Source organism: Capricornis sumatraensis, chromosome 16 (assembly GCF_032405125.1).
Source record: "Capricornis sumatraensis isolate serow.1 chromosome 16, serow.2, whole genome shotgun sequence".
NCBI lineage: Eukaryota > Metazoa > Chordata > Mammalia > Artiodactyla > Bovidae > Capricornis > Capricornis sumatraensis.
In genome coordinates, this window is record NC_091084.1 from 53,450,081 (window position 1) to 53,471,832 (window position 21,752).

Genomic DNA, 21,752 nt, shown 5'->3' on the forward strand with positions numbered 1-21,752 from the left:
CAGAGCAGTTCTTCCTTGCCCTGGAACCCTGAGTGTCCAACATGGGGCTAAGTTGGACAGTGGACACTGGAACCAGGTGCCTGGGGAGAGGGCCTCAGCTTACCTTCTGCCTGGAGCAGGACCTCGCTCCCAGGGGGAAAGTCCGGCAGTTTGACTGAGGACTAGGTGCTCATTGTCACTGGTGAAGTAACTGAACTGACTGCACAGCTGCTGCTGGCTTTTATAATTAGCCCTGGGTAATTTACTGTGGGATCAGCCTGGTAATGTGCTTGAAGAAAGCCTGGGGTAACCTTTAAAATTCAATTCCATTTCCATTCACTATATACTGTGCTTGTATATTCAGGGTGAGCATGTGGGAAGGGGTTCCTGCCCTAGGGAGTCCCATCTGAGAACTCAGACTCAGAAGGAGGGTAAGGGAGGCTGATGTGGGGCAGTGGCTAGAGCCTTGAAGAACCAATGGGGCCCTGACAGACAGAAATGGGGCCAAGGGCTTTCACGCAGAAAGAACCAGGAAGGCAGAGGCCTGTGATGGAAAAGCTCGGGTGCATTTGGGGTACCATGACAGCTCCCTGGTTCTGAAGAAGTCAGGTGGGTCCTGGGGAGTCCGGAAGGCCGGCACTGAAAGTCTGGATCTGATCCCAGGGCAGTAATTTCCAAGCTTTTAAAAACAGTAGAACCTTTTTTTCTAGGGGAATCTTGACACAGAGCTATAAACTAGGTCAACTTGGAACCTTGTTGATTTAAGTGAAGGTGGGCCCATGGCTGCCCTTTGACCACGTCTTCCTCATGATGTACTTCCATGGAGCCCCCTGGGACTCAGGCAGAAAATCTCTTTTGGGGGCAGTGAGGCTCTGGTGTAGGGTTTAGAGCTGAACAACCTCTCCCTTCAGTTTCTCTGCAGGCTCAGAAGTTCAGCACTCCCCACACACACAAAAAAGTTTAGCCCAGCCAGGCTCCCTGGGCAGGGACAAACCCCACTGGGAGCCAGCTCTCCAGGGGGGGGCCAGGCTGACGGAGCACCCCACCCTGGGGCTCCTGTGAGCAAGCAGTGCCCCCCACCAGGAACCTCTAGAGCTGGGTAGGGCTCCACTTGACCAGCAGGATGACCTGTGGGAATGGTGGGAAAACCCCGATTGCCAACTGCTGCTGCTTGGGAAGGGGCAGGCCCCTTTGTGGGAGGTGGGAGCTGGCATGCTGTCTGGCCCAGCTCACTCGCTCACCTGGAGTCTGGTGGAGGCAGATCCTCTAGAAGTTCAGGAGTCCCACTGGTACCTCTGGGGTGAGGTAATTTAGGTTAGAGTCAGGGAGACTTCCTCAGAGTTGAGAGTGAGTTAAAAGGAAGTGTGAACAGGTGTTGGCAGGAGGAAGCCTGAGCCCTGAGCCTGGCAATTCCAAGGCCTCAGGAGCCAGGCTTTGCCCGCCTTGGGCACTGGCCTAACCTGGCCCAACACACAGCCTGCGCCCCCACTTCTCTGGCCACCAGAAACATGAAATGAGGAGGAAATTGCCAAGCATAAAGATAGGGGAGGCTGCACCTGGCAGAGAGCCTAGCACGTGCCAGAGTCTAGGGTATAGAAGAGTGTGATGGGTTGGAGGAAGTATGACAGCCAGAGCATGATGCAGTCACTGTGATGCAGTGGGGAATTTGATGCTGGTGGGTCAGTAAGGACTGGGTCACCCAGGAAGTCGGGGGCCAGCCTGCGTGCTTGAACTTGACCCTGCATCCAGTTGTGTTGGTGTAATGGTTGGAACAGATTGGAGCCAGATGGCTAAGGCTCAAATCCTGCTCTTCCTCTTAGCTCTGTGACAATGAACAAGTACTTAGTCCCTCTGTGGATCAGTTTGTGCATCTGTAAAATGGGGATAATTGTGATGGCACCTGTTACAGGGTTTTGGTGAGAAATGTGACAATGTATCTGGTGGTGGGGCTGGAGCACTGACCACTGAGAATCAGTAGGAAGTCATAAGGTAGATTGGAAAGAAAAGGGAGGTTAGTAGCCTGGCCTGGCTGAGGAGGATTCCCAGGGGTGGAGAGAGTGGATGGAGTTAGCAGGAATATCCTAGAGGGTCATCTTTGTGGGAGGAGGGAGAAACTGAGTTTCCCACGAGAGGCTCAGAGTTTGCCCCCAAGCAGCTGCCCTAGGAGCAGAGCTAAGGGGCTACCAGAGGTGGGTTGGGATTCTGTGGGCTTGAGGATCTGCCAGCTTCTCAGTGGCAGAAATCCTCACCCTGCTGTAAAGCTGCCTGATGCCAACCTCACTTTACAGAGAGTATCTGTGGCCCAGAGAGGAGCAGGATTGTTCACAGTTGCCCAGAGAGTTCCAGCCCCCCGGACCTTAATCCAGGCTGAGGACTCATTTCCAAACTCTGGTTCAATCAAAGCCCAGCCCTGAGGTTGCTCAACCTAAGGAGTGGGTGTGGGTGGAGAGGTGGCCTGTGAAGGAGGAATTTAGCAGTTCTCTGAAGAAAGGACTTTGTCAAGCCCCTGTATGACTACAAGGGGCCCAGGGAGAGCATCTTGGAGGAACTCGCAGGTGGGACTGGAATTGTCCGAGAGACCGACTAGGAGAGCAGAGAGAGAAAGCAAAGACAAAGGTTCCAAACCCAGGGTCCAGGGCGGCCCACCACTCTTTCATTCCTTCTTCATTCATCTGGAGCCGCTCTGGACTTGGTGCTGTGTGTAGGCGGAAACGCAGGGCTGTGTGCAGACACTCACAGACAGTGACCACAGGGGTGATCAGGGCTGGGACCGAGATGTACAGCGGCTGGGAGCCCAGAGGGTCCCCACCCAGGAGGGAGTGCACAGAAGGGATGGTTCATGAGGAAGAGGCTGAGGCCTCTGATGGGTGACAAGGAGGATAAAGGCTGCAAAAGCTGTTCAGAACTGAGATGTGAGGCTGGAGCAGGCTTAGGAGCCAGACTGTGAGGGGAAGGATTTTTTTTTTAATTCAATGTATATATTTGAAATTTTGAATAGATAATATATTCACATGGTTAATAAAAATCAAAATGGGTGAAAAATCTCCTCCCTACCAATAGCCTCCCTGCCATATCCCGGGAACTGAGTTATTAGATTTTGTGAATCCTTGTATATGCAAATACCAGCAAATGCACTGACTTTGCCCACAGATAGTAGCTCACGGTCCACACTTCTCTCCACTGAATATCACTTGGAAGGCTGCCTCATCAGTGTCCTGAGAGCTTCTGTATTCCCTCTTTACCGCATGGTGTCTCACTGCACAGATTACCAAGCGGTATTTAGCCACATTGTAAAGGATATTTCGGTCGTTTTCAGTCTTTTGCTGTTACAGATAGTGCTGCAGTGAATGAACTTGTTCGTAGGCTCATTTGTATGGGGCCTGGTGTATGTTTAGGGCAATTTCTTGAGAGTGGAATTGCTGGAACAGAGCATACATGTGATTTTAATTTTGAAGCTGTCCACAGGGGTCTACTACCTGAAAAAGACAGCTCTTCCCCACAGCCTCACCGAGTCAGACCTTTGGGTGTTTTTCCCAATTTGGTGGGTGACATGGTATCTCAATATTTTAATTTACATTTATCTTATAATGAGTAAGGCTGAGCATCTTTCCAATTGTCTAAGACATTTGGATTCTCTTTTCTGTGAACTGTTTGCATCCTTTGCCCATTTTTGTGTTGGGTTATTGGCCTTTTGTTTTTTAAATTACTAGGAACTTTTAAAATTTTAGGGAGGTTGGTCCTTTGTCTAGGTTATGGATTGCAAATATTTTTTCCTGACTTGTCACTTCACTTTTGACTTTGTTTATAGTGTATTTCTGCCATGCAGAAGTTTTAATTTTTGTGTGGTCTAATTTATCAAGCTCCTATTTTATGGCTTCTAGGTTGGGAGTCATGGTTAGAAAGGCCTCTCGGTGTCCAAGCTTATAAAGCCGTTTTTCCATGTTTTCCTCTGGTATTGATATTTTATGTTTTCTTGTTTTATTTTACATTTGCATCTTTGATCCACTTGGAATTCATCCTGTGTAGTGTGAGTTCTGGTTCCAACTCGATTTTTCTTCCAGATGGCTGGCATTTTCAACTCAGGCGTTACTTGGTCAGAATGGGAGCATCTTTTTAGAGTGGGAGGGGAACAGGGCTGTGGCTGTTGGGGATCAGTTGCCAAGAGGTGAGGAAGGCTTGGGGCAGCATGGAATAACCTGATGGACAGGTGGAGACAGGGCAGAGGCGGGTGGCGTCTCATTCCCAAATCCTCATCTGTGCTGTGTGACTTTGGACAAGTCCCATCTGTCTCTGGGCCTAGAGTATCATAGATGAAGGGGCCCTGGAGATCACCCTGATCGCAGGGTTGACTGTAAGGAAGGAGGAAGCCAGCAAGAGAGGGCTGCCTGGAGGCAGGGGCATAGAGGATGGCCATCAATCTAGCCCCTACTCGGGCTTGGCTGACCTGGAGGGGAGCTGGCAGTAGAATTCACTGTGTTCCTGGAGTGGGCAGGTGGGGAGGTGGAGATGGGCAGGCACCCATTTAAAAATACCCACTACAGCCCGGCACTGCAAGCAGAGGTAGGGGCAGGCCCTTTGCCAGCCCACCAGATCCAGGAATGCAGGGGGTTGCTGGGGGCAGCCACATCGTCTGTTGTCTCAGGACTGTGGGCTGAGCCAGTTCTTGGAGGTCCTCTACCCCCAGACATGAAACAGGCATTCTTGTCCTCACCAGTAGAGAAACGGGAAAGTCAGAGTGGACAGACACCCCCCGCCCCGACCTCAACCCAGGGTAAAGTCTTGGCTCTGCTCTGGACTTACTGTGTTACTGGGGTAGGTCCCTGTTCCCCACAGTCTCTATCCATCAAAGGGACAACTGACCTTGCTCTGGTTACTTCCCCCACTCCTAGCCCTCACCCAGATTCCAGTTTAGATAGGAGCTGGAAAGAGAGATCTTGAGGTCCATGCCTCTTCCCCTTAACAGATGGGGAAACTGAGGCCATGGAAGGACCTGACCCCTGCCCTGCCTTTGCTCTTCTTGGCTTTCCTGGACCTATGGACCCTCCTCCCTGCCCCCAGCATGGCCTGTACCAACTCCCCACCCCCACTCCTGGGCCCCAGTGGTCAAATTCCAGGGCTCCATTGCCATAGCAACACTCAGCTCACAGGGCCCCTCCTCTTGGGGGTTCTCTGCTAGTCCAAGGAGGAGACAGAGAGGGCCTCTCACCCCTGGGAGGTGGAGGGGTTGGCGGTGGGATGAGGGGAGGTCAGACCCAGCTGGCTCTCATTTGTTTTCCAAAGGAGAAAATGGAAAAGGCACAAAGTGTTGCAGTAAAGGTTTCTCAGTTATCCCAGAGACAGTGGGAGGGACAGAGGTGGTGTCCTGGGCTGGGGACAAGAGAGACACCCAGGAAGCCCCTCCCAACCTTGCTCCTGGAAAATAACCCCATAGCAAGGTCTGAGACCAGAGGATTTAGGATGGGAGATGGACGATCCTTCCCAAGGTCACCACTGTCCAATACTAAGGCCACTCAGGGACTGAGGGACCCAGCCCAGCTTGGCCTTTCCCCTGCACAGACCTGCCCATGGTACAAGGAGCTGCCAGGGGACCCTTGTAAGGGAGCTGCTTGGTTCTGGGGCCGCAAGAAAGGGCTGCCAAGGGCTGCCTGCCCTGGAAGAGAGCTGGTCAAGATTAGCTCTGAGACGACCTGCCTTTTAAGCTTCTCTGGTTATTCATCACAGCCAACATTTATTGAGAGCTCTTTGTTCCAGGTCCTATGCTAAGTAAGTCCTTTAAATTCTCTATTATATAGAGGAAGGCGCTGAGGCACAGTTGTGGGCCTCCAAGTGACCAAGGCAGCCATCAGTGCAGGCTTTTCTCCTTGCATATTCCTATGTATAGTTCATGATGCTGAGATGGTGTGCTGCATGTCTGTGGCCTCTTTTTTAAATTTTTATTTATTTATTTTGGCTACCCTTTATTTATTTGGGTCTTCACTGATGTCCACAGACTTCCTCTGGTTGCAGTGAATGGGAGCTACTCTAGTCCCAGTGCTTGGGCTTGTCATTGCCGTGGCTTCCACTGTTGCGGAGTGTAGCCTGTAGGATGTGCAGACTTCAGTAGTTGCAGCATGCAGGCTCAGTCGTTTGAGCACGGACTTAGTTGTCCTGTGGTGTGGAATCTTCCTGAGCTAGGAATCAAACCTGTGTCCTCTGCATTGGCGGACAGATTCTTAACCACTGGACCACCAGGGAAATCCTTGCTTCTTTCATTTAATATTATACTGAACATTTCTCCATGGCATTTGAAAGAGCTCTGTGGTCAGTTCCCGCCTTGTGAAGAAGGCAGTGTGAGTAGCCTCCTTGTGCTGGGGGCCTGGCCTGCTATCTGAATTTCTCCATTGGGCTGGAGGGACCCCATCTCATGCACTGTGGAATAGGTGTGGATATCCAGACTCCTTGGCTCCCCAGATGCACAAACCCTGTCTGCTGTGAGACCTTGAGCCAGGGCCTGGACTTCGCTGTGCCCACCATCCTTTTGTGTAAAGCAGGAAATAATAGCCCCCCCCCCAGGAGGCTGATCTGGAGGTTAAAATAAATACCTGTGAGCAGCACATTCTGAACCTCTCAAGGGAGATCAAGTCCTGTTTGTATGCCATTGCTCTCTTCCTGTCTTCAGCCACAGTAAGGTTAATTGATTTACCCAAACACCCGCAGCAGTTCAGTGGAAGAGGGGGCATTTGCACCCCAGCCCCACAACCTCCTGCTCACAAGAACCTGAGCAAGTTATGGGTCCTCACTGAGCCTCTATCTCCCCACTGAGTTGCTGTGAGGATCTGATGACATTAGGCCCTGCAAGCGTTTTGTAGACTAAAGTGCTGAGTTGGTGTCTCTTATTGTCAGTATCACAATAGTAAGCCCAGAGAAATGCTGAGATTTTGAGGCTGCAACACCAGAAGTCCAAGGAGCTCAGAAAAGGAGCGGGGAGTTGACAGATCTGGGCTGTCAAGACAGCTTCCTAGATGTGGTGGTCCTAATTCTGATGCCTTGGGAGAGTGGCTCAGAACCTAGACTTGGCTCAGGCTGACCTTCAGCTATAAATCTTGCTGTGTACTGCAACCCCCCACCACAAACATGCTTTACACACAGACACACACCACACACACATACACACACGGTGGGCATTAGGGCTGGTCACCAGTTGCTGATACAGTGCAAAAAGGCTTAGAAGCCATGGCTGCCTCTGGTCAGTCAAGGCAGAGACCACTTTTGTCAGCATGGCCCCAGCCCAGTGACAGCCCCCTTGAGGCAGGGTTGGAAGGATCATTGAGTAGGGTATAGTCACTGTCCCTGAGCATCTCAGCTACCCTTGGCTTGTCTGGTGTGGGTGGGGTCGGGGTTGGGGGGCAGTGGCGCTTCCCTGGTCTCTGGGTTGGGCCAGGGTCACCGGGGCTCAGGGCTCACTCCAGAGCCAGAGTAATGGATAGAACTTGCTCCTTTCTTGGGCGTGTCTTCTGGGTCCTAGAATAGGGTAGGGGCATGAGAGGTGGGGCCCATGAGGCCTCCTAGCTGGTTGGGCTCCTTTGAATAAGCTGTGGTAGTGGAGCCCCAAGGGCCTGGTTCCCTGGGGGTCAGGAGACACTTTCCTCTCTGGGCCTCAGTGCCCATACGTAAAATGGAAAGGAACAGTCCCTTCCCTGGCTCCCTCCTTCGAGGGAAGATTGGACGCGGACATTCCTAAGGTGCTGTGCACATTCAGTACACTGATACTTGCTTCATTCATCCACTAATTCACACACATGGAGTTTACCGATCATGGGCTGGCTCTGCCCTAGCCATGGTTTGTGAGCTCAGACGGGAAGGGAGCACCTCTGCCTTCTTCAGTCAGCATCCACGTCTAGAACAGAGGCCAGATTAGTGGGTTTGTAGGAGCTGATAGGGAAGAAGGCAATGGCAACCCACTCCAGTACTCTTGCCTGGAAAATCCCATGGACAGAGGAGCCTGGGAGGCTGCAGTCCATGGGGTCGCTAAGAGTCGGACACGACTGAGTGACTTCACTTTCACTTCTCATTTTTATGCATTGGAGAAGGAAATGGCAACCCACTCCATTGTTCTTGCCTGGAGAATCCCAGGGACGGGGGAGCCTGGTGGGCTTCCGTCTACGGGGTCACACAGAGTCGTACACAACTAAAGTGACTTAGCAGCAGCAGCAGCAGGAGCTGATAGACCCTCAAGTTTCCCTGGGCCTTCATTGGTCTGAGTAGAATTTCTGGCACTGTGGGAAGTGGGGAAGATGGGTTCTTCTGGCTGCGGAGCTTTGAGAGCCCCCAGGATGATGTCTATGGCTCAGGCAAGCCCTGCCCCACCTCCTCCCTGCCTCCTGGCTCCCCAAGGCTCTGGCCTGAGGCTGGCCTGGCCTTTCCCAGGGTGCCTGGCCCATAGCCTAGTGAGTCATCTTCCGCTTTAGAGGCAGGAGACCCCATCCCACCCCGACAGCACACACAAATGGAGGCTCCCCCCCACAACTGTGCCTGGGTTCGAGGGAAGGAGGGAGGGAACAGGATGGGCTGGAAACAGGCACTGGCTGACTTCCGTTCCCACGATCCTTCACCCCAGCCTGCCTGCATGGAACGGGTGGAGGTGAGGGAAGCGAGCTCTCCTTTGCAGAGCACTTACTCTGCAATAGATGTTCCCCCTCGTTTAAAAAAAGATTTATTTATTTGTGGCTGCTCTGGGTCGTCTCTGTGGCACACAGTTGTGGTGAGCAGGGGCTACTCTCTAGTTGCGGTGTGCAGGCTTCTCATTGCAGTGACTTCGCTTGTTGCTGAGCACAGGCTCTAGAGCTGGGGTTAGTTGCTCAGGCTTAGTTGTCCCACGGCATGTGAGATTTCCCCAACTAGGAATGGAACCCGTGTCTCCTGCATTGGCGAGCAGATTCTTTACCACTGAGCCACCAGGGAAGCTCCACCCTCATTTTTGAAGTGAAAAAAACCAAGGCTGAGGGGAAGGGATATTTGCAACAGCTGGAAGATGGTGGTGCTGGGCCCAGTATATATGCAGTGTTCTGTGCTGAGCAAGGTTTAAACATTTTGAATGAATAATTTTTAGAGCTGATAGGAAAGGGCTCTGGAAGCTGACTTCATCCACAAATTCTGAGCCAGGACTGGGACCAGGGGCCAGACCACTGTTGTGAGCAGCAGTGTGCACAGGGTGGGTGGGTGCATTTCCAGGGAGCTAGGGTTGCTAGATTTAGCAATTCAATGGACATGAATTTTAGCAAGCTCCAGGAGGTGGTGAAGGACAGGGAAGCCTGGTGTGCTGCAGTCCGTGGGGTCGCAAAGAGTTGGACATGATTGAGTGACTTAACAACAACTTTAAGACTTTGGGGTTCCCAGGTGGTGCAGTGGTAAAAAATCCATCTGCCAGTAGAGGAGACGCAAGAGACATGGGTTTGAGCCCTGGGTTGGGAATATCCCCTGGAGTAGGAAAATGGAAAGCCACTGCAGTATTCTTGCCTGGAAAATCCCATGGACAGCAGAGCTTGGCGGGCTGCAGTCCTTGGGGTCGAGAAGTCGGACATGACTGAGCATGCACATGCACTTAAGACTTCATCGGATTCCCAGTGGTATTCCTGCCTACTACCCATCCACCCTCCCAGCACACGCACACCCACACACACCACATAAGCACACGCACATGCACACGCATCACCACTCAGATATGGGACCCAGAAAATCTGGGTTTTGGTTTCTCTGCCTATGAAGTGGCAGCGACAGTCCCAACCTCTTGGGCCCTGGAGATGAGTTAATTCAGAGTGTACTAGCTCTTCAGGAGACATTTTTCACGTCTGTAGGGGTCTGTCTATTTTCCTACCTCCTAACCTCCACCTCCTGCTTCCGGCCATTATCCATGGTGTTAGGAAACCCTTCCTTCCCAGGCTGGAAGATCCAGCTGTATCTTCTTCAGATTAAGGCGTGGGGGTGTGGTTGTGGGAGAGCCATGGAAGAAGAAAGGGAAAAAACCCACATGAAACAAGACTGAAGTTAAATTCAAACCACATGCACCGCAGCCCCATGCCATGCGGGCCTCTGCTGCCACCCGTGGGTGTTTGGAGGAAGTGCAGTTCCTGGAGCTCCAACTTCCTCACGCAAGCAAGAAGACTGGATCCTGGTACTGAAATCAGGGAGAAAGGTCAGACTGTCCACCCGCCATCTCCGGGCATGACCTCACTTATCGCCCTCTCTCAGGGAGCCTGGTGAGGAGTTTAGAGTCCACCTGTACTTTCCCTTCTCCCCCATTTGTTTACAGAGGAAGAAGCTGAATCCCAGAAGGAGGAGCAGCTTGACTAAAGTCAGAGCAAGTCAATCAACAGATACACATGGTGCACCTGTTGTATGTCAGGGACACAGCTGTAAACGTAGAGAGGTCTGGTCTCTGCTTCTATGGACATTATCCAGGGGACAGAATAGAGAACACAGCCCATAACCATCTAATTCAAGGCACTCTAGGCCTGGTCCAACTCCTCATTTATGTTTTCTGTGACCCTGGTGAAGTCACCCAACTCCTCTGATATGCTGATTATGCGGGGTCAGACCCTAGCTTTGCTAAATCCCCGCCAGTTTTGCCACATCCAACTTCATAACCTCAGACAAGATGCTTCACTTCTCCTAGCCTTTGTTTCCTCACCCGTAAGACGGCAAGTTCTTTACCTCTGGGCCACCAGGGAAGCCCGTAAAATGGCAGTAATAGTGATATGTAACTCAGAAGCGGTGTGAGGATTACAGGAGATGATACATAAGAAACAGTGCCTTGCTGAACATGACTTGGAAGTAAACATCCCCACCAACGGTATACGGAGTGCATGTCATTCCCTGAGATGAGGGGTCAGGAGTACAGTGGGTGGGGTGTCCCTTCTGGGCTGAAAGGTGGGCAGCGTGGTTGAGCTGCCAGAAGCTGGGCCTGAGCCACAGCATAGAGAGTAAGAGCTGCCCCCTCAATCCTTTCAGCCATCAGAGGTGGTTTCTGGAAGGGTGGGGAGATTTTCTAGTGCTACAGAGGTTGGGGTCCCAGATGGACCCCTCTGGACCAACAGTGAAATCTGGGTCTGTGCAGAAATCATCCTCTTACTTCATCCCTCCCATCAGGACATTGAGGACCCTGGGTGCTTATCCCAGCTCTGCCACTTACTGACTCCGTAGCTATGGCTTGCTTCTTCACTTCTCCGGGCCTGCTTTCTCAGCTAGGTGGCTCTAGCTCAGAATCTTTTGGGCAGTCATAGTCAAGTAGTAGCTGGGCTGGACTCATCTCAAAGTCATGCTCATTCACAAATCTGGCAGTTTCTGCTGGTATTTGAGTAGGACCTCATCTGGGCTGTCAGCTAGGGTAGCCTGCACATGGCCTCTGCGTGTGACCTGGGCTTCCTTACAACATGGTGCTGGGCTATAAGAATGAGTGATCTGACAGCAAGGTAGAAGAGCATGGAATGGGTATGGCCCAGCTTTGTTTTTGCTTTTTTTTAAGATTTTTTTTTTAATGAGAATTTTTTAAAAGTCTTTTTGAATTTGTTTCAGTATTGCTTCTGTTTTATATTTTGGTTTTTTGGCTATGAGGCATGTGGGGTCTTAGCTCCCCGACCAGGGATTGAACTGGCATTCCCTGCGTTGGAAGGCAACGTCTTAATCACTGGACCACCTCACTTTGGATGTCACATAGTATCCCTTCTGCTGTACTCTATTGGTTGGGGCAGTCACAAAGGTCCACCCAGTTTCAAGGGTAGGGAACATTAACCTCATCACTCTATAGGAGGAGGGTCAGTACCACATTGTAAGAAGACCATGTGTCGTGGAAGATACTGTGATAGCCATCTGAAAAATGCAAGCCACCACACTCCCCTGGACTGCTTATGAGGATAAAATGAGACAGTGATATAAAGTATTTCTCCCATGCCTGGCACATGGTGAATGCTCAGCTATAGCTGTTTTTGGTTTTTACTGATGTGGCCCCTTCACTTTCCACCTCTGCTAAGAACCACAGGGATCACCACCCACAGAGGTGCTGTGCAGTCGAGTGGCCACAGAAGACCACTGACAGGGACACACAGACACGTGCATGAGCCTGCACGGCTGAAACACGCGTGTGTCTTATAATCCCACCTCCAAGTGCACACTGTCTGACCTGAGTGGGGCGGTGACCCTGTGGCAGGAAGGACCTGAGGCTCCTTAGGCCCTTGATCTCTCCCCTTCCTGTTCTCAAAGCACATTCCCCAGAATTCTGGGGCCCATCCAGAGCAGCCAGTCCCGAGGGAGTCCTGTGGCTTGGAGACTGCCCTTGCAGCTGCCTGAGGCCTGGGAACTCGGTGGAGCCTTGAGAGGTCCCTCCTCCCAGAAGGGAGGGTCTGTAAGGGACAGGCTGTGACGTGGGAAGGGATGGATGATGGGAGGAAGAGGGAAGGGGTCTCAAACAGGAACAGATGGAGAGACCGAGGCCCCAAGAGGGGAAAGAGTCTTGCTCAAGGTCATATCACCTGGTTGAACCAGGATTTGAGCCCAAACTCTCTGGCTCCATAGTTTGCACTCCTAATTGCTGTGCCCAGAAATCCCTCTTTTGGAACTTTCAGTGATGAGCCTGAGGACCTGAGAAGGGCAGCAGCCATCAGTGAAATGGATAGCTCATTGGGTTGGGAACATCCAGTACTAACTCCAGGCCCGTGGACACTGGTGGGGTCAGGAACGCAGACAGTCCATCTGGGCCATTAGCCAGGGCTCAGTTCCCAGGGAAGAGGCGCCTCCGTGATCCCAGCATTGCCTGTGGATGGACAGCATTTTGTTTTCTACCAATTCCGACCTGGGTCAGGAGAATGTGTCATTGTCTCAGTACAGATGAGGGTGCAGAAAGGCAGTTCAGGCAACTAGGGCACCAGGGAGGCAGGTGAGCCCCAGGGGAAGTGGAGGGGGCTCTTTCCAGGGGAGGTGGTGGTTTAAGAGCACGGGCCCTGAAAGCAGCCACCAGGCTCCACTGCTTACTGTGTAGGTGACTTCCCTGAGTCTCAGGTCCCCTGTTTGTAAAATGCAGGGATAACAGTATCGAAACCCTTCATGTAGGACTGCCGTGGGGATCAAAAGAGCCAGGGCTTGGAAAGCAGGGGTGGGGTGCCTGAAAAGTGTTTAAATAGCATTAGTGATGGTTAAGAGTGGTGGTTAAGATTCTAAGATTATGGAGTTCCCAGTGTTCTGATTTGAGCAGCTCTGGGGCCCAGACACTGCTGGTAAATACTTTGGTATCTGTGCTCTGTAAAAACCTGGAGACGCCTCCCAGCCTGCCAGAGCCTGATGGGATCCACCACCCGTAAACCTGCATTGTGCTTGCCATTTTTGTTTTCAAGTTCCTATCTTCCCACACAAACTGTGGTGCCCAACAGGGCACAGACTTTTTTCTTACCTCTAAGTCTCCACCCAGCACTGTGCTTGGTACCTGGAAGGTACTGAATAAATATTTGTTAAACTGTCAACAAATGAGTAAAATAAAAACTCAGTTAACTTCTCATCCGTTGGATCATGTGTCTGTGTGTCCATTTGTGCTCATTTGTCATCGATTCATCCTTCTGTTCTTCCACCCATTTATTTATTCATCCATCATCAATCCACCCTGTTATTTTTTTCAGCCATTACTCACTAGCCATCCATACGTTGTTTTTCATCACTGGTCCCCCAGTTGGCCCAGCTCACATGGCCCTAAGTGGGCTAGAGGTCTTGCAGGTGATTTTGGTGGGGTTCGGGGTGGGAGTGTGTCCAGAGGCAGGCTGGCGAGTTGTTAAGACTTCCCTCAGAGCTGGGGAAGCAGTCACAGACTAGGTCAGGGTTGGGAGGATTGGTGTCACCCAGGGCTGGCAGGGGTGCCCAGCTGGCCTCCTGGAGTGAGGCCTCATGGATCAGAGCCCTTTCCTGCTTCTGGGGAGGGTGGTGTATGGGGTGTTGGTGGGGTTTAGGGTATGAAGAGGGGGACTAGATGGGCCTATACCAACTACCTGAACAATTAAACAAAAACTATTCTGAGCCAGATTCACTTGAAACAACTGCAGATACCCAAAGGGAAAAGAAATCTGTGCCTGAAATGGGAGCTCAGAGGAGCTCCAACAGAATCCAAGCTGCCCAGGGGTGTCTTCAGCCTCCACCCCAGCTGACCGGACTCTGAGGAGCTCTGATACCTGTGCAGATATAGGGGAGATGCCTGATGCAGCACTCTGCACTCCTGTTCTCTCAGCTTCCCTCATCTCCCCACCCCCACTAGCCCCTGTGTTGCCACAGCAATGGGCTTGGATCTAATTAGCCGTCTTTAATGAAGCAGCCACAGCGCGCAGTGCTGTCAGCACCAGGCCTCACCGTGCTCTCCAGGGCGGGGGCCTCTGGTGAACTCTGCCTTCTGGGCACCCACGTGCCTCTCGATCTCTTGACCTTGGGACCTGCCTGGCTCCTCCAGGAAGCCCTCCCTAAATACCCCTCACCCCCATTTCTTGAGGCATGAGTGATTCCCTCTGTTGAGCCCTGTGTGTTGTCTGGGAGCTCCTGGGTGCCAGCCAGAAAGGATTCATCTCTGCAGGGCCTGGTCTCGCTGGAGTGAGGGAGGGAATGAAAGCAACTCACTAACAAGCCCCAGCTCGGCACTGCCTCGCAGCCACTGAGAGGAAATAAGGCCCAGGTCATATAGCTGGAGAGAGGGTCAAATAGGGAAGGAGGCGTTCAGAGAGAAAGCCAGTGTGGAGTTAAGTAGCTACAGTGATCAAGCAATGGGCCTGGGGTGAGGCCTTCGGATCACTGTTTTACTCATGTGGGATTACCTTTGGGACCTGGCTGTTTGTACTGGTGTCCATCCTCCTTGCTCAAACCATCACTCAATTAACTGGTCTGGCTGTTCCCAACCTTCTCCCCAATGTTATGAGCCCAAGAGGAGGAGAAAGAGGAGCAGGCCCTGCCCCTAGGGAAGTCCACAGTCCATGTCACTCAGAAGGTGACAAGTGGGGAGTCTCACTGGTCCCAAACCAGAGGCAGAAGAGGGCTTGGGCTCTCCCGGAGCACCCCCGCTTCTGCCTCCTTGGGTGGTGTCAGGGAGGCTGAGAATGTGCATTTCTAACACGGCCCCAGGAGTCGCACAGGGACGCACTTTGAGAACCACTGCTAGAGAGGGACCAGGAAGGGAGTTCACGCAGAGCACCCACTCTTGCCTGCATTTGTTCTTTCACTCAGCGGACTGGCTCAAGAGTTGCTTAGGGTGGGGCTCTCATGAGACCCAGGAGAGACAGATGGGTTCATTAGTGCTTCCCTCACTATGCAGGGCAGACTTAGCGAGCACCCATCAGGTGTCAGGCTCCGCCCCCTAGTGTGGCCTGTGGGAGCACCCTCAGCTCTGGGTAGTTAGTGCTCACTGCCCTGGGACCCCTGCCAGGTGCAGGTCACCTCGGTCTTCTCTTGCTACCTTCTTGGAATTCCCTATGCCTGTTCTCATTATTGGCTACATGGGGTTGGTCTGTTGGGGAGTTAAAATTTTAGTATTGGATATCTGGGGACTCTGAAGATGCTACTACTGGCCAGGGGTGTGGGGTGTGGACTCACCTTAGTTGAGGGCCAAACAGGGGAATGGGGAGGCAGTGGGGCAGAGCAGGATAGGAGGCTGCAAGGGCCAGCAGGAAGAGTTGATCCTGTGCCATGGGGATGCCAGGAAAGTTTTATGAGCTGGGACATGCGTGGGCTCTTTGCCTCTAGGTGGTGACTGCTTGGTGTGTGGGGAAAGGGAGAAGGAAGAATTGCTGGAGTTATTGTTTCATTAGCCAGCATCTACGCACAGAGGGCTATGGCTTATGAAAGGGTTGTGTGCCCTGCCCTCAAGGAACTTACAGTCACTTGGGAAGAGAGGAGCATCAGTCTAGCTCAAATGTATAATTTTAATCTGTGATACCTGGTTAAGAAAAACTGAGCCTCTTTGAAAGCATAGACCAGCTGCACCTGACCGAATCAGAGGTTCAGGGAACGCTTCCCTGAGGTGACATTTGCATTATGACTAGTCTTAAGGGAAAAGAAAAAGCACTTGTAGAGATTTCCCTGGTAGTCCAGTGGCTAAGACTCCATGCTCCCAATGCAGGGGACCTGGGTTTGATCCCTAGTCAGTGAACTAAACCCCCCCATGCTGCAACTAAGAGTTTTCATGCCGCACCTAAGACCTGGTGCAGCCAAATAAATAAATTTTAGAAAAGCACTTGTAGGAGAGAAAAGAGACAAGGGCCAGGGCCCTGGGGTAGGAGAGAGCCTGGTTTGTTTCTCGCAGTTAAGATGGAAGTGGCAGGGGAAGGGGCTCTCAAGCATGGGGGAGCTGTGGGGACTGGGACTGGCTTGGTTGATGGGGTCAGGAGTTCTCCACTGTGCAGGAAACCCAGAGGGAAGCAGGTTTAGGGAGAGAATCCGTTAGGAGTGTGGTGAGTGTGGGAGCCTTCAGTATACTAGGGAATTATGAGTTCCCCAGGCAGCTGCAGGGCACATCAGAGCCCCATGGTGAGGTAGAAACTGGTACAAAACCAAGCTCACTTGTGCCCCTTATGATTAAATCAGTCTGGAATAGGTTTGGGCACCACCTGGGATTTAGGGAACAGTTTCTGAGGATCCTGCCAGGAGGCATCCTGGAAGACAGTCTGGTGGTGGGGGGGGGGCTATGCCTATAAATGCCTGAGCCCCCTACCCATGGTGGTAGTGGGATGGGGTGGAGAGGAATAGGACACAGGTCTACTGGGTGGAGCAGGTGTTAGAGTGACTCAGGGTACGCCCTTGCCCGGTAGTCTGCTCCATGGTCCAAGTGCTGTGTCCCTGGATGGAGGACAGCAGCAGTTTCCAGGGATGTGTATGTGTGCACATCCCTAAATTTGTGTGCCTATTTGTGCCTGGTTATAGTTGCATGAACATGGAAGCACGTGTGGCTGCGTGCAGCACTGGGGCGGTTTCACGTGTGTGTCAGGGTTCAGGTCTGTATGGGACTATGTTGTTGTGTGTGTCCTTGGCTCTGACCCACACGTGTATACTAATCGAGGACCGAGGGCAGGCATCCATGTATGTGGGCTGGTTCTATGTGGGTATTTGCATGTCCCTGCGTGTGCCTCCGTGCGTACAGGTGTGGGAAAAAAGTGTACTCGCCTTTGTCCACGGGTGTGCGCGGACTTGTGTCCACAGAGGGAGATAGGTCTGCGACCGGAGGCCGCCGTGTGGCGAAGCTGCGGGGGCGAGGCGGGGCGCCCTTGGCGTGTTGGGGGAGAGGGGCCCGAGTGGAGGGGGCGGGGTGGCCCGGGGGCGGGGGACTCCCTCCTCCCCTCCGCGCTGCCGGCGGCGCCGCGCGGGGCTCGCCGGGCGCACTCGCCCAGCGGAGGAGGCTACAGCGCCGCCGCGGGCCCGGCCGCCGCCATCAGATCGCCGCTGGAACTGATAACGCACGACCGCCGCCGCGGCCCGGCTGAGCCCCGCGGAGGGAGCTTCGGTGGGAGGGAGGGGGCCCGTCGACTCCCGGCGCCCCCGCCCCGGCGGCGGCGGCGGCGGCGGGCCGGCCGCATGCTACAGATGGTGAAGACCCTGGCCCAGTTCACCATCGCGCTGGAAGACATGCGCGAGCTGGGCCCGGCCGCCGCCTCCGGGGAGCCCGCCGGGGGGAGCAACAGCGCTGACCCTGAGGAGCCCGGGGAGGCCCAGGTACGGGGAGGGGGAGGAGCATTGAGGGACCTGGGCCAAGGCTTAGAAGTCTGGCGCCCCGGACTGGGGGAGGCACAGGCAGAGATGCTGGGGCCCAGCAGCTGCCTGGCTGTGGGGCTGGGGACTCAGTGATCAGTGATGGTGACAGGGAGATGGAGGGTGTGTGAGAAGTCCTGGCAGGGGTGGTGTGGCTAGCAAGATGCTGAGGTTTGGTGCCACCAGAATGCAAACTGGGGATGGCAGAAGAGCTGGCAAGCTCAGCTGGGTAGCAGGCCTGCACCCTGAAACCCAGCAGTGGTTGGCAGTCCTGTGCTGAGCGCCGATGCAGGTCAGCCTGGAGGCTGAGACTGTCACCAGGGTACCCTGGGTCCACAGGCTCAGGGAGAGGAGGTTTTGCCAGCCTCTGTCTCAGGATGAGCGTATGTGCTGGGGGGTAAGGGGCGGTCAGGTTTGCTCCCCTCCTTGCCATCCTCTCCCTGGAGTCACTGGGCCTGGGAGGTGTAGTGCTGGGGTGGCAGTGGTGGTGTCCCCATTCCTGGCTCTGTGTGTGCTCCCCTGCGGGGGAGGGGGCGGCTTCCACCCGCTGCCTCTGTGCTTTGTCTCTCTGGGCCTGGACTCGATTGTTCCGCTCTCCTGGGCTCCAGTGGGGGCTGTGGTTTTGTCCTTCCTCCTCCCTATGCCCTATTGTGTGTCTCTCTAAGGACCTGGATGCATTTTTCCTCTTTGCGGGGTGTCTGGCCTTACGGCTTCTCTCTGTACACATGTCTCTGTCTTCATGCCGCATATGTAGGAGTCTCGGGCTTTGGGTCATGATGTCCCAGTTAAACTGGTAGGAGGGCCCCCCTCGGGCCCCCCCCATCCCCACCCCACCCCGTCCTCCTTCTGTACCCCTTGGGCCGCACGTCCCCTCCCCGTTCAGGGCCCCGTGTAGTGAAGGTCTGGGGTGGGGGAGGCTGGGCCTACAGGGCTGTCCCTCCCAGAACAGGTGTGCCTGCTGATCTGGTTGACAGCTGCACTGCCTGTCCCCTGCTTCCCCTGGCCCCCACTGACACTCACACCCGTGTCTGGGCACGTGCGGAAGGGGCGCCCAGTGCAGTGACAGGGAGCTGGCCTTGTTTTCCGTACCTCTACCTGACAGCTGAGTGACGGCCCACTGTGCTTTTGAGCAGGGAGGAGGCTGGAAAGACGGCTGTTGCAGCGTCAGCCTCCCTGCATGAGTTACTAACCCCAGCTCCGGGCCATCAGGCCCAGCACCCGCCCTGCCTCCCTCAGGGGGCCTCCCTGCCCATGACCCTCACTGCTGGGCCTGGCAGGCCTGGGCTGGGGAAGTGCTGGGTGGGGGTGCTGTGCCACCCAGGGCCAAGTCTGGCCTGATCCAACAGTCAGAGCTGCCTGTCCAGCAGGGAGACAGATGTAGATAAACAGCCTTGCCAAGACACAGTGAGGATGGTCCTTAAAGACCCAGTGTGTGCAGAAAGCTGCCCTGTTCCTCAGGTCCTTGCTTTCCCAGCGCTGGGAGGGAGGTATTTTTTGTTCCATTTCATAAAGGAAAATGTAGAAGTCCAGGCGGTTAGGTGACCACCCATGGTCACACAGCTGGGAGGGGACAGGCTGGGGGCCCTATGGCTCATGGCTGGCTGGGCAGTCTGAGTGAGAACTCTCAGTTCTTGGCCCCTAAGTCTCAGCATGAGGTGGCTGAGGAGACTCGCTTACCCACTCTGCCAGTCACTGGCTGTGTGGCCTCTGACAGGTCAGGCCACTTCTCTGACTTGACTTCCTCACCGGTGTATTGGCGATGACAAGTGCTGTCATAGAGCTGTGAGTGTGAGGCTGAAGCGAGGCCACGTCTGTGACACGCTGAGGTGTTTCCCTGCAGGAGGTTGGGCATCTGGGCCTTTCCTTGGGAGGCCCTTCTGGCCCTTGTTGCCCTCCCTCCCAAGCTCTCATCCTTGAGGGGCCTAGCTGGTGCTGCCTCCTACTGGAAGCTGCCCTGGTTTTTTAAGGCCTCAGAAGCACTGAACATAGGTGGTCTGGCTGTAGCTGGGGGCTCTGAGACAAAATCCAGTGCCTTCTTACCCATCAGAGCACAGCACTGAGGAGGGGGCAAGCCAGCCTCTTCCCCTCCCCCTAGGGGGTGCCATTCACACTCCCACCCCTGAGTTCCTAGCATAGAAGCCTACTTTTTAAAGTATGCCTTGTTGTAGTACAGGCCTGGGGACAGGCCTGACCTCTAAGTCCCTGAGTCAGAGGGAGGGGGGGACCTGTGGTGTCTATTAGTAGAGGGGTGAGCAGTGGCTGAATCAGGCCAACTGGGCAAGCCCAGTGCTTAGGCCACTCAGCAGACACAGACTGTGGCACAGTAGTGATCAGCCCTACTCCACCGGCTGAGTCCCAACCCTGAGAGGCTCCTGGGGTGGGCACTAGAGGGAGGCCACAGACACAGACACCCACCATGGCATCGTCACACACGAAGAGCATCCATGCTGACTGGCAGGCCTTCATGGCTGGAGCCCAAGCTCCTGCTGAGGCCAAGCTGAGGACTGACTGGGAAGGAGAGGGGAGAATAAGCCCTAGAGATCTGGGGCCCAAGCGGAGTTGGGACTTGGCTTAGGACCACTCCAGGAGCTTGGGGGAGAGAGCTGTGCCATCTGGGAAGGCTTCCTGGAGGAGGAGTGGGCCGGAGGCAAAGGAACTGGTGGCCAGGGGCAGGTAAGCTGAGTCCCAGGATGGAACACACAGAGGGCATCCCTAAACTGACTTCCAGAAAAACCTTGCCAGAGAGCAGGGACTGCCCTGTGGGATGTGCACCTTCCCCTGAGGGTATGAGTGCGAGTCTCCTTAATGCAGATCATCAGAGCCTCGGAATGGAGATATCGCTACCTGGATCTCCTTAAAATGGGAAGAATAATCACACATACCTCACAGGATGGTCAGAAGGAGAAAATAGTGCACGACATTTAGAACAGTGCCTGGCATGGAGTAAGGCTCAGGTAACCTCTTTCACTGAGTGAACCGAGACCCAGCCTTGTCTGAGAGGGGCTGAGCCCTGCCCCTGCCTTGCTGCGTGACATTTAGCACTGCCCTTACCTCTCTGGGCCACCTTTTCTTTATTGTAGCAAAAAGTGACAGTTTTGACTTTCTGGGATGATGTGAAGCCCAGGGCAGGGTCTGACCCCACAGGACTTAGCCCAGAGGTGGGGTTTTCGGAGTTGGCAGCTGGAGTAGGGATGACCTGGAGGCATTGCCCTTCACAAATGTGAGAAGCTATTGACTTTCTTGAGTCCTTCTCAGGAGTCCAACAGGGGAGCCAAGAAGTAAACAGGAGCCCTGGAGAGGGGAGTGGAGGGATGAGAGTTGAGGAGCGCAGTCTGGGGAGGCAGGCTGGGGGTTGCAGGGAGAGGCACTGTCTGCAGGCGGACACGTGAGCACAGACCTGGAGAGTGGAGGTCCACGGTGCTTTGGGGAGGACAGGCCTTGAAGACCTAGGAGAGGGCGTGGGTGGGCTCTCTGGGCCCCTGTGGCTGCAGGCGGCGCGTGTGAAAGGGACAAGGCACTGCTCACCCTCTGCCTTCTGTCCCCCCAGGATATGCGGAAGCACGTGACGATGACCCTGCTGGACACAGAGCAGTCGTACGTGGAGTCCCTGCGCACCCTGGTGCAGGTGAGGCCTGGGGAGGCCTGGGTCCCCGGGCGCAGCCATTCTGAGTCTGGGTGGCTGCTGGACGTGGGGGAGCCCCGGGGCCCGAGGTTAGAGAGGAATGACCGTGGGGCACACCACCCCTCGTAGAGGACGCTCCCTCCAGGGCAGGAGTGGATGCAGAGGAGCCGTGAGGAGGCCAGACTGGGGCACCGGCGGCAGACGCGCCCTCCTCCTGCTGATCTCCCACCTCTCCTGGCAATGCTGGGTCTGAGCTTAGGTCTGTGAACCCCCTCTGCTCCCACCCCGCCCCGACCCTGCCTTCACTTCATTCATTGACTGGAAAAATGTTGATTGAATGGAATTAAATGTTAGCATGCGCTATGTGCCAGGCCCTGTTCCAGGTGCAGGAAACACCGGGCCAAATAAGAGACAAGCC

General features: G+C 54.2%; 1 protein-coding gene across 1 annotated transcript in view; it reads left to right on the top strand.

Annotated features, from left to right (window-relative positions):
• Nucleotides 1–21,752, top strand: part of ARHGEF17 (Rho guanine nucleotide exchange factor 17) — a 55,856-nt gene that overhangs the window by 16,425 nt on the left and 17,679 nt on the right. Inside the window, exon 2 of the mRNA XM_068988773.1 lies at nt 21,260–21,337. Within this exon, the coding sequence (XP_068844874.1) occupies nt 21,260–21,337 (78 nt within the window). The remainder of the gene's footprint in view (nt 1–21,259; nt 21,338–21,752) is intronic.